Source organism: Gekko japonicus, unplaced genomic scaffold (assembly GCF_001447785.1).
Source record: "Gekko japonicus isolate JY-2015 unplaced genomic scaffold, Gekko_japonicus_V1.1 scaffold1433, whole genome shotgun sequence".
NCBI lineage: Eukaryota > Metazoa > Chordata > Lepidosauria > Squamata > Gekkonidae > Gekko > Gekko japonicus.
The window spans coordinates 415,114-432,914 of record NW_015168090.1 but is presented as its reverse complement, the minus strand read 5'-3'; the positions used below and the strand labels follow the sequence as shown (position 1 = coordinate 432,914).

The window sequence follows — 17,801 nt, the reverse complement described above, 5'->3', positions numbered from 1 at the left end:
CACATTAGTTTTCATCTTAATTTTTTTTTTAAAAGGAAAAGCTTCTGCAGGAGGCTGGAATATTGAATTAGAGGACTGGTTAGGGGCAGGCTGCCTCTGTGCCTTTTCTCTGTGTTTTAGTGGCCAGATTCAAAGTTGTCCTTTCCCTCAGTAGAAGCATCACAGTAGAGCCCTATGTGTGTTTACTAGGACATCTTGACTCCCAACTTCAATAAAGGCAAAACGTGTTGGTGTTTAAGCCAGAGAAGGAACCAAAATATCCAAAAGGCAGCCCCCTCCTTGCTAAAGCCCCCAGATATAGGAGCCAGGTCTATGATTGGGATGGAGGGCAGAAAGAAAAGATGAAGACTGAGCAGTCTTAAAAGTAGCAGTAGTCTGGCGAGTGGTTCTCTTGACCTCAAGGGAGGCCTGCTTAATATGTCCGGAGTAAGGGCTTAAATCTCAAGTGAAGAATGGGAGGCAGGAATTAGGTATAGGTGGTGAGTTGCGTATAAAGGGTGCTCTGTGGTTTGCTAATAGATCAGGATGGGCATACAACAGGGGTTAGTGGGGGTGTGGGCTATTTGTGAATTTCCTGCATTTACTGCATTGTGTAGGGGGTTGGACTAGATGACCCTGGAGATTCCTTCCAACTCTATGATTCTAGGAATAACCCCCTTTTTTCTGGCTGAAGTCAAAGGGCTGAAAGCTTGCCTTACTATCTTTGGATTATGTATCTGTGTGGCTGAACTATACACAGAGAGAGGGTGCCTGCAGTATCTCTTCTGAACTATATAACTTGGTCTGCTGACATATTTACTTGTTTAGTGTTCTGTGAAAATGCAGCTTGTATTGTAACTAAACAAAACTTTGTATTGTCTACCCAAATGTTTGTTTCCTTTACAAAAACTGTGGGCAAGTAAACCAATATCTTTATTGGGACCAAATAATATTTTATTTATTTAAATATTTATACCTCACCTCTCCATTGTGACTCAAGACAGTTAACAGTTCCAAGATTAAGGGCATATGAAATACAATAAAACCCAATAACCCTACTCCCTGAGAAGATCCCTGCATCTTATGCCCCATTAAAATCACAAATCAAATTGCCTTACAAACCCTTTAAAAAATTTCTAAAGATATTTACCCCCTCACTGCCTCTGGAAGCCCATTCCCTTAAGGTGAAAGCCACTATGACATGCCAGTCATCTTAAGCAGGATGAACAACTAGAAACTTTGGAGAAGGGAAGCTTCATAAAAATCTAGGCAATATTGTGTTCAGACTATGCTTTCCTGTCCCAGCCAGAGGATAATAGAAGTGTAAGTGTAAGTCCTTTCTGTTTTACACACATTTTAAAGCATATGCATCAGTAAATCAGTTCAGTTACTATTCTCAGACATTCCCAGAACACCAGGCTTGCTCTGCTCTGTTTGTACATTCCCAGGAGAGTTGTAATTACTTTATAACCTTTATAGTTATGCATATTCCTAACAAAGTGACTTTCTGAGGGCTCTCAGAAAGAACTGGGCATTTTGATGATGGATAGGGTTGCCATCCCCCCCGACGGGGGAGGGTTTCCCCCTAATGATGGGGCTTTTAACCATGAAGAGTAAATGGGACACTGTATGTTCAAGTGTGATATTTTGAAAGGGGCATTTTGAGAGTGAGCATGTGAGAAATTTGGAGAAAGAGAAGGGGAGGAGATAGCAGAGGAAGAACAGTGGTAGAAGCTCCCAGATTTCCTCTTTCTGGTTCCTATCTTCCACTTCCAGTGATTAAATACCGTCAAGGGATCCAAGTTCTCATCTCTGCTTGCTTGAGGTGTGCTACTGACTCCTCTTCCTTTTATTCATAAGTTAATGGCTTTATTGTAGCATGGTGTGGTACTACCCCCAAAGACACTTCAGACAATCGTTATGGTGCATAGAGGCCCTCATTCTTGATTGTTCTTTTTCTTGATTTTCTTTTAAACAAAGAAAATAGATGTTTCCTAGTGGTATTAAGTTCCTGTCTTCAGTCTTTTTCAGTGTTTTAGTTTTGCGATGGTAATAGAGAAAACTCTAACCAACTTCATTAGTCCAGTTAAGTTAATAACACAAGAATAACTTTGCGTATGGCCTTTGTGACTCCATCTTTGTTATATGCTGGTGTTTAGTTGCCCTGAGTCTTGTGAGAAAACAGTGTTCATCCGCTCTCAAGATAATTTTCACTCTCCCATGCTTGTTACCAGCTCTTCAGAGCCTCGGTTGTTTCTTTCCACTACTGGACACCAGGTGCAAGATGGCCTGGCTCATCCAAGTGTTGTGGATAGCTTTATTAGTGATTTCTTCACTGGTAGCCAGCATTTAGGGTATAAGATGCCTAGTTTTGGTTATGCATGTGGTTTCAGATTCTGACTGAGTCCGTTAAACATGGAGGTTCGTGGTCCGGGGGTCTGTAAATCCCACAGACCTCCAAACCACAACGGACTGCCATTTTTCTGGACTGTGCCCATCCCTACTTGTTATACCTGGGACACAATTTATTTTTTTATGAATTAAAATTGGAGGCATAAGTCACTTGTATGTTGAAAGATTTTATCCAGTAACCCTCAAAACAATGGGCAGAGGGAGGCATTCTCTTGGCAATTATGAAGTAGCCTAATCAGTGCTGATTTATGGCACCCTGCTCTTCTTCTTCTTGCTCAGACACTCAGGGTGAAGGGATGAGACTGACCTTTCTTGGGAACAGGGATACCACAAGGATTTCCTGTACCTGTCAGCTATGGAGTGGCTGCATCTGGCAATCTTTATTCCCTCCCTCCATATATCGAGAAAGAAATGGGTGCTGAGGTTTCCCCACTCTGACAGCCTTAGGTGTGGCTTAATTTTTGAAGCTATGCTCAGCCCTGTTCTCTGCGGTTTGAGAATCTCTTATAAAAGTAAACCTTTCAGGTGTCAGTTTTAAGTTAGAAAAAAACCCTTGTGGGTGTCTTGGAAACACTGTCCTACATCCTAATCACTGGCTTCTGAGGTTTCAGCAAGCATTGTTGCATGGGTCTTTGCTGTTATTTGAGTTAGAAGATTTATTTGTTTTTAAATCTGGGATCCCCAAAAGGCTGGATTATTTGGCTGATACCAATCTGTACCATGAAAGCCTTGATCATGCCACTTCCAATAATTTGAATGAGGTTTACAGCTGTGCTAGGAATGCCAACTTTGGGTTGTGACATTCATTGAGATTTGGGAGTAGAGCTTGAGGATGGTGGAGTTTGAGATGGGGAGGGACTTTATTAACATATAATGCCATAGAGTCTACCTTCCAAAGCTGCCATTTTCTCCAGAAGAACTGATTTCTGTTGTCTGAAGATCCATTGTAATTCCTGGAGATCGCCAGCCCCCACCTACAGGTTGGTGACCCTATAGTATGTATTGCTTTTAACACATTTTGATGTTCCAGGTTGTCCTTTGTAAATGATGCTTCACCTCTCCACACACACACTTCAGAGTGAGGCTATTCCATTGAAGGATACTTGACAAATCAGAATTACTTTGTAATTATTCTCAAAAGAAAAAGGATAGAATGCTTTGATCACACCACACATTCCCAAGTGAGTGGCTTGTTTTAGAATGATAGGATGTTGTTTTCCAGGCAGACCAAAGAAACCAGAAGTACTAATGGCTCTTTGATTAGGGATTTGTCTAAAAGGCATCTGGCTACAGTGACTATATTTGGAAGATACACACAATTAATGCATGAGCCCTCCTCATTGTCAGGATGACTTTTTTCTACAGGGACCTAGAGCATGCTTTGTACTTCATTGTCCTGTTGAGAAACTTTGATAGGTTTCATCAGCTTGCAGAAGCTAATTAACTGTACACTTCAGGGAATCTTCTCACTATTTTGTGCTTTATTGTTAGCAAGCACTATTTTCACTTTCAAATGTAGAGAGTGAAGTAATGTGCAGTAGTTTCAGTATGGCAATATGTGCTAGATTCATTAATAGTTCAAATTAGGGATGGGCATGAGCTGGCTCATGAAGTAAAATTCATGCCAGATTTGGGCCATTTTGGGGTCTAGGAAGTGTTGTTTATCTGAATATGTGCTCCTCAAACATTGCTTGAACTTTAGGACAGTTCGGACGGTCCAGGAAATGGAAACTTTTCCCAGCAAGCCCAGTGCTGATGGAGCACACTCCCTGGCAACAGTGGGGGTGGAGTTCTCTCCAGCCTTGGAAACACCAGTAGGGACCCTCCAAACCTTGATAGGCACTGCTGGCTGCCAGTTACAGAGCTCCTATTTGTCTCTATGGGATCTGAAAGCTACAGAAAGCCCAACCTGAAGTCCAGCCCTCCTTTGTTGGGTTTTGCAGCGAGTTGGAGAGGATCAGAATTGCAGAGAGATAGGAGGAAGTTGATCTGCTTTGCTGGGCACGGGATTGCTGTTTGCTCTCTGTGTGTGTGTGCATGTGTGCACCCCATGGCACCCAGCCTTTCTGCTCACATTGGGCAGTGGGGCTTTGCTACTGAGTTGGTGCCTCTGAAGAGAGCTGGCATGTCTACACCCTCCTCCTTTTGTTGATCAACTCTCTGGGCTGGGGTGTGTTTGCTGGGCCAGGGCTCTGTGTGCCAGTGCCACCCAGCCTGGGGTTTTGCTTTGCTGCCTTCTGGTGTGGGTTTCTATTCTCTACCTCCCACCGCTCCTTTTTTGGTCAACTCTGTGAGCTGGGGTGTGTTTGCTGGGCTAGTGTGCCATCCACCCTGGGGCTTTACTTCTGCTGCTAGTTTCTATTCTCTACCCCCACCCCTCTTTTTTGATCTTCTAGTTCTCCACTGGGGGCTTTTTGTGTTTGTGTGTCAGGGCTCTGATTCCACAGACTCTCCACTCACGCTGGGTGTTGGGGCATAGCTAGTGGTTGTCTTGGCTGAGGACTCATGTTTATACACTCCCACACACTCTATATTTTGATCTTCTGGCTCTCTGCTGGGAGCTTTGGGCATTTGTGTGTTCAGTGCCATGAGGGTGAGAGGGGTGGAAGAAGTGGTCATTGTTGGAGAAAAGAAACCTCATCCTCCTGTGTACCAGAGGGCCCCATCCCTGGGCACCAAACACAGCCCCCCAGAGGATGTCCTCATTCCCAGCATGTCATCAGCAGGAGTCTCGGAGCCTCCACCCTCTGCTCAGTCCATGGGGCTCTCTCAAGACAGTAGAGTTTTTGGCACTGCCCCAACAGCAGCAATCGATAACACCGTTGGAAGGGAGTACTCCAACAGCAGTGATTCCCAGGGTGGTGGTGAAACATCCGCCCCTTCCACATTCCAGCTCCCTGCTGCTCCTACTGCTGTCAGGATGGGAGAGGCTGTTGGCGATGATTAACACAGTGAATGGTAAAGACATTTGGCACCACTTTTTTCAAGTAAGCAACATACTCATGATAGCAACGAGACATTGGTGGTGCTCTATCTCTTGCACAAGCAAGTATGTTAGTAAGCAGAATGTCCTTGTCTTTGAAGAACTGCTCAGCAACACAAAATATTGACTCCCCTTTAGTATCTGTTCTTAGTTGCCTTGCAAATAACAACCCCTGAGCCAAACTTTCATCTTTTATAAAGCACGTGTAAGCAAGAGACAAAAATTCATTGCCTGGCAAAGTTAATTCATCTGGCTGTAATGCAAATTCTGTTGTTGTTAGTGTGCTGCGCAATGCATCTTCCACATTTTCAGCCATTTCATGGCTCTCTGGTGGTGGTGCTCTTCAGGCTTTTTGTGTTGCTGCAGATTTTCAGGTGGCTGCAGCTCTCTTGAGGCTCCTTCTCAGGTCACTCTGTTCTCTGCCATGAGACCCAGATGGCTTCTGTCTCTTTTTTACTTCTCAGAACCCTCTCTTTTCCTTCAGAACTCTTCTATGGCTCCTTCTCAGGAACAAAATACCTCCCTTCCAATTCCAATAGATGGCCAAACCCACTATGTTAAGCTTATATAATCTAGAAATATTATTATTGGGTGGGCTGCAACAAAAATAACATTTAGCTTAAAAGCTCATTTCATAATCAACAGGTTTGGTAACTGAAAACACAGGAAAATAAATACCAGACCCAATACTACTATGTTAAGGACTTACCAGCAAAAACTTGAAAAATGACAGAAACAAAAGCACACACAGCGACAACAGCGTCTCGAAACTCAGTATGCTGGTCTAACTACAGCCCTGGTAGTGTATTTACTAAAAATTCAAATAGTTTCCACCAGTTTTTAGCACTAGGCAGAGGCAGAAACTTGGAGTGCTGTTTGCCAGAATCTAGGCTGTAGCCTGGTCAATTGTAGATAAGTGAACAACGTAGTCAGAGGGGCCCACCTCCAGCACCTCCCTTCCGCCCCTTGCCTCTTTGTGCCCCTCCACCACCCCATTGCCTCTTAGTGCCCCCAAGTAATACTCCTCCAGGGGGTGGTAGCACCTAGTTCTGGAATCACTGAGCTAGGGCATACACAGAGTCAGAGCCGGAGGAATTGCATGTTTACACCTTTTTTTTTTTGGATCCCTTGCTCAGTTTGTTGCTGTGCTGAGATTATATGTGTAGACATAGTATACACTTTATAATTTTGGATTGCTAGTAGTTGTTCTCTGTACCACAGAGATTTCCACTGTTCAGATATGCTGTTGAAAAATGTTCCTGGGGGAAGGGGGCAGTCAATTGACAAATCAGTATTTTTTCAGTGGTGTGCAAGTGCAGTAAGCTGTCCCTATGGTAACCAGTTGTTGGGTAGAGGGAGATGCAGGCACGAGGCAGGATCTTAGAACAGCTATTGTTCTGGTCCAGTGTTCCTGGAGGGCAAGTGCTGGTATTCAGCAGGGCAGTTCAAAGACAGAGGTTACAGAGAGAGAGAGCATCCAAAGTCCTGTCCAAAGTCAGGGTTTTCAGAGAGTAGAATAACAAAGTCCAGTCTAGGGTCAAGGGGTCCAGGCAGCAAGTTTAAGTCCAGTCCAGGGTCAGGGATTCCAGAAAAGCCGGTTGTGCGTGTCCAGTCCAGGGTCCAAGGTTTCAAAGGCCCGGTAACAAGATCAGTGGCTCAGTAATGAAATGTACTTGTTGCATCCACAAACTGCTGCTCCTCTTGCCTGATTTTATAGCTAAGCCTTAATACTCACAGCCAATTACTTGGTAGTCATCCAGAAACTACTAATCTATCTCATCAGTTGACACCTGATGACGGGCCAGGAGACGTGCACTTTATCTCATTGCCTGCAACTCTGCATGCTGCTGACAGTGCCAGCCCTGCATGGGTATGGGGTATCCAGGTGGGCTGGGAGTTGTCTGTGTAGGCTTGTTTCCTGATTCAGAGCTGGAGAGTATTGGCCACAGATGTGGGCAGTGAAACAGCCAGTGTTGGCTTGGCTGCAGCAGAGGGCTGTGAGTTATGATCAGTCAGTAACTCAATCTCTTGTTGCTCATCTGCTGGCTCAGGACTGGCTACAGCCAACTCCTCATCTGAGGAATCCTCGCTGTCACTGATCACAGGCTGACTTATGACAGCTATGCAAGGAAGGGAAGTTGGGAGCACTGGTCCCCTCAGTAGGTAATTCCTACAAAGGCCAGTTGGTGGCAGCAGTACCAAAAGAAGGAGAGGAAACTCCTTTGAGGGTTGGGAAAACTGGGAAAGTGCTACATCACTGGGTGGAGATTTGGCAAGTCACAGGTTTCTTGACATCTTGGAGGGCAGGATGGAGTGGTGCCCACGGGTCAGTGGGGCTGTTCCACCACAGAGGTACCTTGCTCCAGGTCAGAGATCTCTGTATCAACAAATACCGATAAGTGATCTCAATTGCAAATAGGAAATCCCTTTACATTAGTGGAAGAAAGACTCTGTCTTTTTTCCTTTCTCCAGCAGTAGCTGTGTTTGACATTTACATGGTTGTATCCTATTGGCCTGGTGTGATGTGGTCCATGGGGTCGCGAAGAGTCGGACTTGACTGTGCGACTGAACAACAAATCCTATTAGTCCCCTATGACAGCTATTTGAGCCTATCCTCATTGAATTAGAAATACTACATTATATTTAACACTACCAAGAAAAAAATCACTGATTCTGTATACCATTTAATACTGGTATTAACTTTTCATATATATGGGGCTCTGCGATTATACATTTCAGTCCTGTCTCCCACATTCTAAGCTGCTTTTGCAATATATCTTGACAATTTTGAATGAAAAATAAGGAAATAAAATTATACTTTAAAAATCCCACTGGCTCTGTTAGTATGAAATAGAATATGTTTTTTTTCCTGTCACTATGAGAAGCAGCTAAGAAATTAGCAGATCTGGTGAGTTTACCACTAATTTGAGTCAGCAACACCCATTAGCCAATCAGTACGGGAATTAAAGTTCTGAAATACAAGTCAGTCTTACTATCTGGAAACATATAGCTACAAGGAAGAGAAGGGAGGAAAACCAAATACAGTTCTTGCTTGAGTTTTTCATAAAAGCACAAATAAAATACAACCATAAGTACACTATGATATCATACAGTACACTTAACTGATAGTTTTTTAAAAGTTATTTTAAGTGCTGTAAGAAAAAAAACTTAGGATTGACAAAAAATAAGGTAAGATTCTAAATGGTGTCCTAAGGACAAGTACAAACAGAATTAATCATTGCATTTTGGGGTCTTTCAGGTGAAGCCAGTTATCCACAGCAGAATCAATGTGTCGGCACGCTTTCGAAAGCCGCTTCAGGAGCCATGCACTGTTTTGTAAGTAAGATTTTCTGACTCCCAGTTTGCTCAACTTCATTTTGTAGACCATTACTTTGTTTGTAACTTGGTTTCATCTTTTCAGCCTGATTGCAAATGGTGATCTCGTAAGCCCAGCAGTGCGTCTTTTTATTCCAAGGAAAACGCTGAATCAGTGGGAACATGTTCTTGAAATGGTAACCGAGAAAATTACACTCAGAAACGGAGCTGTTCACAGGTAAGGGGAAGTCATATTGTAGACATTTGCATCTTATAAGATGGTATTTTCTTAGCACTGTCCAGAAATAATATTTTCTGAGAAACTGGATCTTGCAGTGTGCTTAATCTCTTTTCAAGACAATATGAAAAATGGTCCAAAGGCTGATAACATCCATTTGCTGAAAATGTCTCACCTACTGTCGTCAGCTGTTGGTGTCTTTAGAACACATATGTCTGAGGCTTTTTACCTGTCTGTCAGCTGGGCACTAAAGAAATATGTGATGCATATGATGCTGTTTTATACCAAACTAGGCCACTGGTCTACCTAGCTCAGCACTGTTTACTCTGACTTACATTGATTCTCCAGATTTGCAGGCAAAGATCCCCCCCTCCCCAATCTGCTTAATGAACTCCTTTAGCTGGAGATGCCAGGACTGAATCTGGAATCTTTTACATGCAAAATTTGTGCTATACCACTGGGCCATAGGTCCTCCTCAAAGTGAAAGGCATTTGAAAAGGAAAGGATGCTGTGGCCCCTGGACTAGGAATGCTGCAAATCTACATCTATGGAAAAAGGAAAGAAAACCACTACTAACTAAAACCCCAAGTATAGTAGATCATTACATCAGCTTATATAAGTGTTAGTCTAAAATGCTTACAGTACATTGAACATAGTCAATTAAGCTAAATTATTTATCTTTTTAACAGTTTTTTAACTGTTTAAAGAAAACCCCAAGAGCATCATTTATATCACATGCTTTAAGGCACCATTCAGAGTCCTTCAGCCTTCACTTTGCTTTATCTTTTCTAATCCTCAATTGGTATTCTCGTTTAGGGGCAGCTGCCCCCTTTTCTGAAGCTGATCAGACTGACATGTTGCTGGAGCTAGTGGTATAAAGAATCTGAGACTTGCTGCCACTGTGTCTCTTTTCACGAGTCTTACACTCATCACTGTAGGCATACTCAGGGGTCATTTCCTGCAGGAGCGCATGGGAGCAGAGCTCCGGCAGTAAAGAGCCCAGGGGGCGGGCACATGCAACAAGCCCCGCCCCCTGCTCCCAGCAGCCCTCAGTCAGAGCAAGAAGCAGCGAGGTAAGTTGCAGAGCTCTCCCCCGGCCCAAAACAGTTCAGTGGCACCTTTAAGACCAAGTTTTATTCAGGTACAAGCTCTCCCTCCTCTGCGAGGACAGATCTGCATGTGTCCCCCCCCATAGCTAGCAATCCAAAACAGTCCAGTGGAGCCTGAGCGGTGGGTGTTGCCTTCTGACACCCTTCCGGTGATGTCATGGGGTGTGGCATATGCAAATAAGTTATGCTAATGAGTTATGCTAATGAGCTCCTGCACCTCTTTTTCTACGAAATGACCCCTGGGCATACTACAACCAAACCTTGGAACAAGAAATATTTCTTCTGGTCCTCTCTTACATACTTTTTGCCAATAGATTCAAGTGGGTAGCCATGTTGGTCTGAGATTCTGCCCTGTCTTTTCCCTCCATTGTTTTACAAAACCCACACTGGAACAGAAATTCCCCTCTGCACTGTATGCTGCTTTCACTTCCTTTGACCATTGGATTTTATTGTCGCCTCCACACTCCATGCTGCTTTCGCTTTCTTTGGTCATCGGATTTTATGGCACTTTCTGCATAGATTTATGGCCGTTCAGGGGTGACTTTGCAGTCAGTACGGTGTTGCCCCGAGATAGTTGAATGTGGTTTTGAGCTGCACTTTTTCCTCCCAGTCGAGAGAATGTGGAGCGAATGCTGGATGCAGAATTGCCCAAAGTTTGAGTCCGGTGGCACCTTTAAATCAGCAAAGTTGGTCTTAAAGGTGCCACTGGACTCAAACTTTGTTATACTTCTTGCCAACCGTGTTAAACCTGGTGGCTGAGTCTGCCTTAAGCAAGCAAATGCTAAAGGAATCTGGTTAGTAATCTAATTTGCGTTTATTTCAGTTGTTCCTCTTTATGTGATAAAGTAAGTAAAATAGAGTGGATCTAATCTGAGAAGTAAAGTTCAAGTGGATGACAAAGCCAAGAATCAGAATTGAAGGATATGGGAGGAAGATTGCAGTTGTGCTCCTGTCCTCAAAAGTGTTGCATGGGTTCAAGCCCCATTCACGCCAGTGAGACCACTTGTACCGGCAACATTTGTTTATGATATTTGATTAGTAGATGTCTGAGTTCTTTAATTACACTGATCTCCTGTCAGCATTTTGAAAAGCATTATAAATAAACTTGCCTTCCATTCCATCTAGTGGTGCAGGTGTGCAGCAGACTTTCTGATATACTGGCGTGCCAGAAATGGTATGCATGGCTCTTTTTGCTTGATATTACAAGTAATAGCAACATGCTAAAGCTAAGACAAATGGCAGGGCTTCTAGAAAAACTCATTTTACAGAGGTTAGGGAGAAAAGAATCATAATATATTAACAATATGTACTTTTTAAATAATTAAATAAGACTCTTGCCTTGGTAGTTTCATATACAGCTGGCCTGGAGGATTGATCTTGGAATGCTGATTAAAGCTTTCTAATTTATGACAGGGAAGTTTATATTTGAAGAATAAGAGGGTTTTTTTAGAATAGGAAAATTCGTGGTTTAAAAGAATCAGTGGCGGCTGGTACCCTCACAGAACATGGTAATGCTCCAAAGTCTACCCACCTAACTCAACTAGCTGTGCTCATCCACAGTGTCCTCTGATCCAGGGTAAATTGTTCAAGACAAGTGATCTTTCTCACATAGGGATGACAGCCTCCTGGTGGGACCCAGAAATTCCCAGGAATTACAGCTTATCTCCAGACTACAGAGATCAGTTCCTCTGGAGAAAATGGATGCTTTGGAGAGTGGACTCTATGGCATTGTACCCTACTGCAGCCCCTGTCCTCCCAGGCACCACATCAAATCTCCAGGAGTTTCCCAACCTGGAGCTGGCAACCCTAACCCCCACCCCTGGCAATGGCCAGGGAGGACCTGGCAACCCTATTCTCACATGATCCTGAAACACAGAGTGAATATTTGAATCAAGCATTCACAAAACATACTGAATGTCCTGGAGAGGCAGCATAAAAATGTTCTAAATAAATATTCTAGAATATGTGCCTGCGCATGTGCATGCGCGCGCACACACACACATATGTATACATTAAATTCAACTTACTATTAATACATTCCATATAAAAATGAATCTTCAATTAACACATCATCTGAACAAATTATACTTTAGTTCGTTCTGTACTAGATGTACTAATGAAAAAAGGTCTTTAAAATGCTTATCTCTAACCTCTGTTACATATATCCTCCGGCTCTTATATCTAAAATCAATATACTCTTTAAAATATATATTCATATTGGGTTGGGTTCAGCTAGTTTTTTCACTCAGTCTTACCTAATTGCCCTCCTAGTACAGCACCCATCCCACATGGTTTTTGTCCATGAATGTACCATGATCCCCATCATACCTTTTTTGGGTTGACAAAAGGGAGAGCCTCCTCCATTTTCCTATACTGGGAAAACTATTTGGATCTAGGGGTGTGCATTTGGATCTACCCCAGCCAAAAATATACCTGAAAAACACCTTATTGGTATTTTTCAGGTATATTTTGGCTTCCCAAATGCACCCCGGTTTTCTCAGGAAAATCGATGAAAAAATCCTGGATATATTCGGGAATTACCGGTAGATCTGAAAACAGTGGAGAGGCAGGAGGAGATTGCTTCAGCCTCTCACCTGTTTCTTGGGCTTTTACTGAAGACAGCCTGAGGATCAGCTGTGCTGCTGGGGGGAGCAGGCTGTTCCCACTGGCTTGGTTTGGGGCTGGCTTTTTGTGCCAGCCCCAGAAGCTGCTGTGCTGCAGGAAGCAATCTGCTAGCCGTGGCACAGCAGATTCTGGGGTCAGTTTCTCCTGCAGTGCAGTTTAAATCATGGTACAAGAGAAGCCATCTCCCAGCCAGGTCTGTGTGCAGTGGGGAGAGACCTCACTGTGGCATGCAGATCCTGGGGCCAGTTTCTCCTGCAGTTCAGTTTAAACCACGCTACAGGAGAAACCAAGCCAGCCCCAGGACCAGGCTGGCTTTTATTTTTCACTGGTATTTTTATTCTTGGGTCTATTGGGCCTGAAAAAAATCAGGAATTCTGAAAGATGCCAGATCTGAATACTATGCCAGTATTGGAATCTGGGCTTTTTTGAAAATATCATTTTTTTTCCAGGTCCAATAGACCCCAACTGAAAAATGTCAATTAAAAAAAAATTGCATACCCCTAGCTGGATCCAATTTATTATACAAGGATGCATAGTATTCCAAGTGTGCATCGTTTTCTCTCAACATGCTATTTTTATTATGTTGCAATTACAGTCTAAAGCTGCAACAATCTTCTGTTTACCCACAGCAAGTTTCCTTTACCATCTACTGGTCTACAGCCTTGCTTAAGTCAACAGGTTACACCTTTCAGGCTGAAATGTACATCTGGAGATCTGGCCTTAGATTCCCAATATAAAGTGTAGTTAGGTCTGCTGTTTTGTCAGAACCCACAGCCAACAACGTAGTACACGCTTATCAGGAAAGGTAATACTTTATTGAAGAGCTATAGATGCATTAACATAGGCACTGTTAAGAATGATGGCTGCCCATGGGCATAATAGGATATAGTTATACCAAAAAAGGACACAGACCCACTACAAGCCAAATCTTACAGGCCAATATCACTTCTTAATCAAGATCAGAAAATATTCACATCAATATTAGCCAAGAGGATCAACACTTTCATATCAAAATACATACACAACGATCAAGTTGGTTTTATACCCAATAGGGATCTATCAGACAATACCTTGAGAACGTTACAATTAACGCAATACTGCCTAAAATCTAAAATCCCTGTTGCCTTCCTTACTCTCGATATTGAGAAGGCCTTTGATACAAACCATTTTTTTAAAATACATTCATTAAGTTTAGCAGAATATTAGTCTGGTTTACTATGCCAACTTTTGGGGAAATCTACTGAGAATTTGTCTTCTGCAAGCTTCATTGAACAAATGGGAGTAGTAAACAATTCCTTCATGTAGTTAATATTATTCTTCCGATTAAGAAAAGTAGACTGAAGGTTATTTTGGCTCACTTGGAATAGGGTTCTTGATAGACCTCTAGACTTACCAATTGTTTCAAGGAAGCAATTCGTTAATTCGTTAATTCATTTTCCTGTGGTGTTTTTTGGCATGAGAAATATTACAACAGCATTTAGTTATCTTGTTAACAGTTCACACTTGGACTGTTATATGTATTTTACAGGCTCTACACATTAGATGGAAAACCTGTTGAGAGTGGGTTGGATTTGGAAAACGGACAGTTTTATGTAGCGGTTGGCAGAGACAAATTTAAGAAGTTACCCTATAGTGAAGTACTGTTTACCAAATCTACAGTTAGGAGATCTTATGGGTAAGTGTAATTCATGCTTTGTGCTTTTATGCTAACCGTATTTGTGAACAAAAAATCTCGTAAAATGCCTTGTGCCTGGATGCTTGCTGTAACTTGGCATATATGTGACCATGGGATTTTGATATGCTACCTTCTGGGACCCATATATGTGAAGAACTAGGCCAACAGTACTCTTGCATTTACTGCTGATACGTATACCCTTGATTGCCTGTTTTAGATGTTACATTTGTCCTTGTGACCATGTATATAGGAAAGATTATGCATGCTTCTATGAACAAAAATGAACTTTGTGCAGTGTTGTTATTATTGTTGTTGTTACTTAGTGTGTTGTTATTTAGTGCATTTTTATCTTATCCTTCCTCCAAGAGGCTCAGGGAAGTATATATGGATCTATCTACCTCCATTTTGTGTTTACAACAATTTCCCCTGCAACAGGGTATGCTGAGTTTTTTTGTTGGTTTCCTCATCCCGCTCTCCATTTTTCTTAGACAAATATATTTTTACCAAATATAAAAAGTGAATGTTCTGTCTCAGACCATGAAAAACAGGCCCTTTAATACTGATCTTCAGCAGTCATGTGTATGTCTCTGTGGGTTGAGTAGCTGAAATTGTCTGCAGCATTTCAGTTTTTCATATAATGCTAAACTGCCCCCCATCTCATCAATACAGTGTTATGGTTAATTTTTATGAGATTATTTCTGATTTAAATCCTGTTTAGGACAAAGTACAGTAACAATTTATGGACTATTTTAAAATATATTATATAGTTAGTTACTGGCTTCCAGGCATCTTGGAAAGACATAATGTTTGTCAGTAAAAGATAAGTTGTTTCCTATAAAAATTCATGATATGGAAAATGTTCTGAATGTTGGATCCTAAAATTTTATCTCTTTTTACAGGTCAAAGTCATCTGGGAAGTCTAAGGGGAGTGTGAGTATCAAAAACAATGCTTTATTTATTTGGGGATTTCTGTCCTTCCTTTCTGCCAAAAATTGTACCTTAGCCAGCTTACAAATTTAAACTCATTAAAAGGAATATCACATTTAAATCAGCAACCAAGCATTAAAAAAATTATTAAAAGCCAAGTGCCTTCAAATTAGACATTATTAAAAGTGCAGATTTATAGGAGGAACGTCAACTGGCATCTAAAGAATAACAGACATGCCAGCTGAATCTGACTGAGGAGGGAGTTCCATAGCTGGGTCACCACCACAGAAAAGGCCCTCTTTCTAGTATTCTGTGGGGGTGTCTGTTGAGATACGAAACAATCAAAACACCATTTGAAAATGCTCCATTTAGTTGTTACAACTAATCTGAAGTTTAAAAACTTTTTCAACTGTAATTTGCCCCCCCCAATCGGAATAACAAGACGGACAACAGTTTGGATCAAACAAGGGCCACTTTATTAACTATATATAACAGTTTATTAACAAAAACAGCAAGGGAGCAGTTTCTAAGTAGTGGAACAGACAAGGCAGGTGTCAGGATGACCAGCCTCCTTGTCCAATATGTGGGTGAGCCACCAACCTCGGTCTTGAGCCATTAATCTGGCTTGCGACCGGCAGCCCAGCCACTGGTAGCCTCCTAGGAGCGCCTACCCCTGAAACCATATGCTTGCAGAGAGGAGCTTACTCAAGAGGTTCCCAGAGGGGATCATCATTCACCGCCCTGGGCCTTAATAACCCGCAGGCCATTCCTGAAGACCCCCCAGTTCCCAAAACAGGGAACAGCTTAAGGTGCTCACCATTTCCCGCTTCCTTATCCCTGCACTATTCTGCCACTTGAGAAGTCAAGCCACCTCACAACCTAAGGCGGCCCTAATCCCTTGCCAAATGTCCTCCAAAAACAACTTGTTGCCCTTGTTTGACATGTGAGGTCAGTCTTTCCGACCACTATTTCGGGATGTGCTAAATATTGACCCAAGTCACCCTCCATGGCTTTCCACATCTGTCTGTTCACTTTATGATGAGCATGGTCAATGCATCTGGGATCCCCCAGGTTGCACCATACCTGCCATGGCAAAATTGCCAACCAAATTATTTGCACCCTGGGCCATCTTGCCCGTATCAATTTCAGGTCTTCCGTGGCCTGAATTACCAGGGCCTTGCCTTTCATCGGGCCAAGATCATTGCCACCCAGGTGCACCAGTAAAACATTGGGGGGTGGCCCACGCCGTTCTTCAAACAATAGTGAGAGTAACCTGGGCCAATGCATGCCCCTCCTTCCCCACCAGTCAACCAAAGCCAACTCACTCAGGCCCAACTGAGAACCAACCGTCGTCCTCTTGGCCTGATGAGCGGCCCAAAAAATCATACTGTGGCCGCAGATAGTGACTCTCCTCCGTGCCTGCCGGCCCACAGCACCTGAAAAAGAACTATTTTAGGAACGTGTTCCATTCAGAACTTGCATTGATGCACATACCCTTTAAAACTACGAGATCTCCATCGACCTATGCCTTGTATGTCTTCCCCCGAGTACCCCATGGCAGCCGCCATGGAAGCAGCTCCAATTGTAAATGAATGGGTCCCGAAACAGAACCCGCCTAGACCCAATTGATTAAGCGCTTTCTGCATCAGCGCCCAAAACTGAAATTTTGTGAGAGGGGACCCATCTCTGTGCTGAAATAATGTTCCGTCCCTTAACCCCCGAAGCTTCAGGTAATGGTGTAATGCCACCACCGGGCATAATTCAGATTCAGAACAATGACCTAATTCTATCACTGAACCCTTACCCACCTGATCAGTCTTTGACCGCCTAATATTAATGTCCAAACTAGTCTCTCGGACCCTGATGTCAGTAAATTTAAGAGCCCTATCAGATGTATCACTCTGTGAAGTAGGGACGAGCTCGCTAATACACAGAGCTCCAAAAATGCTATTAATGATGCCGAATGAAAGAGAGCAGCCTCATATTCATCAGCACAATGCCCTAAGACCCTTTAACACTGAAGAAGTCAATGGCTCCCTGGCATCCTGAGGATGCCCTGCTTCACGGGACCACCCATCTAACATCTTTTTGACACGGAAATCTTTTGTCCTGTCTTCATGGCCAGCAGCCTTAGCCATGTAGGCAAGGGAGGACAGCCTGCCCTTTATAGAGCGAACTGACAAGCCCTTCCGCTTCAAATAAACGCAAAACTGCATGAGTTGAGGAACTGGGATGAGCCAAACATGCCGTAATCCAGCCTCTTGCCTAAAAGCGACAAATTGGTGACCCGCCCTCATGTATGATTTACGCGTTGAAGGCGTGAGGACCAAACCTATTGCCCGTTCAGCTTCAAGCGCCCAATCCGCCAAAAACTGGGAGGCATCCTTACTGGGCGCTCGTCCGCTTCCAGGGCCAGCTGACGGAATCTCCCCATCTGTTTTCGAGAGAGAGCATCAGCGACCCCATTACTTGCACCTGGAACATGCCTTGCGCAAAACAATATATTATTCCTCAAACATAATAGTGTAAATGCCCTAA

At 43.1% G+C, this 17,801-nt stretch overlaps 1 protein-coding gene across 1 annotated transcript in view; it reads left to right on the top strand.

Moving 5' to 3' along the window:
- DCDC2 (doublecortin domain containing 2) overlaps positions 1-17,801 on the top strand; it is an 88,293-nt gene that overhangs the window by 29,596 nt on the left and 40,896 nt on the right. The window contains exons 3-6 of the mRNA XM_015414733.1: positions 8,634-8,710; positions 8,796-8,927; positions 14,190-14,336; positions 15,236-15,266. Coding sequence (XP_015270219.1) covers positions 8,634-8,710; positions 8,796-8,927; positions 14,190-14,336; positions 15,236-15,266 — 387 coding nt within the window. The remainder of the gene's footprint in view (positions 1-8,633; positions 8,711-8,795; positions 8,928-14,189; positions 14,337-15,235; positions 15,267-17,801) is intronic.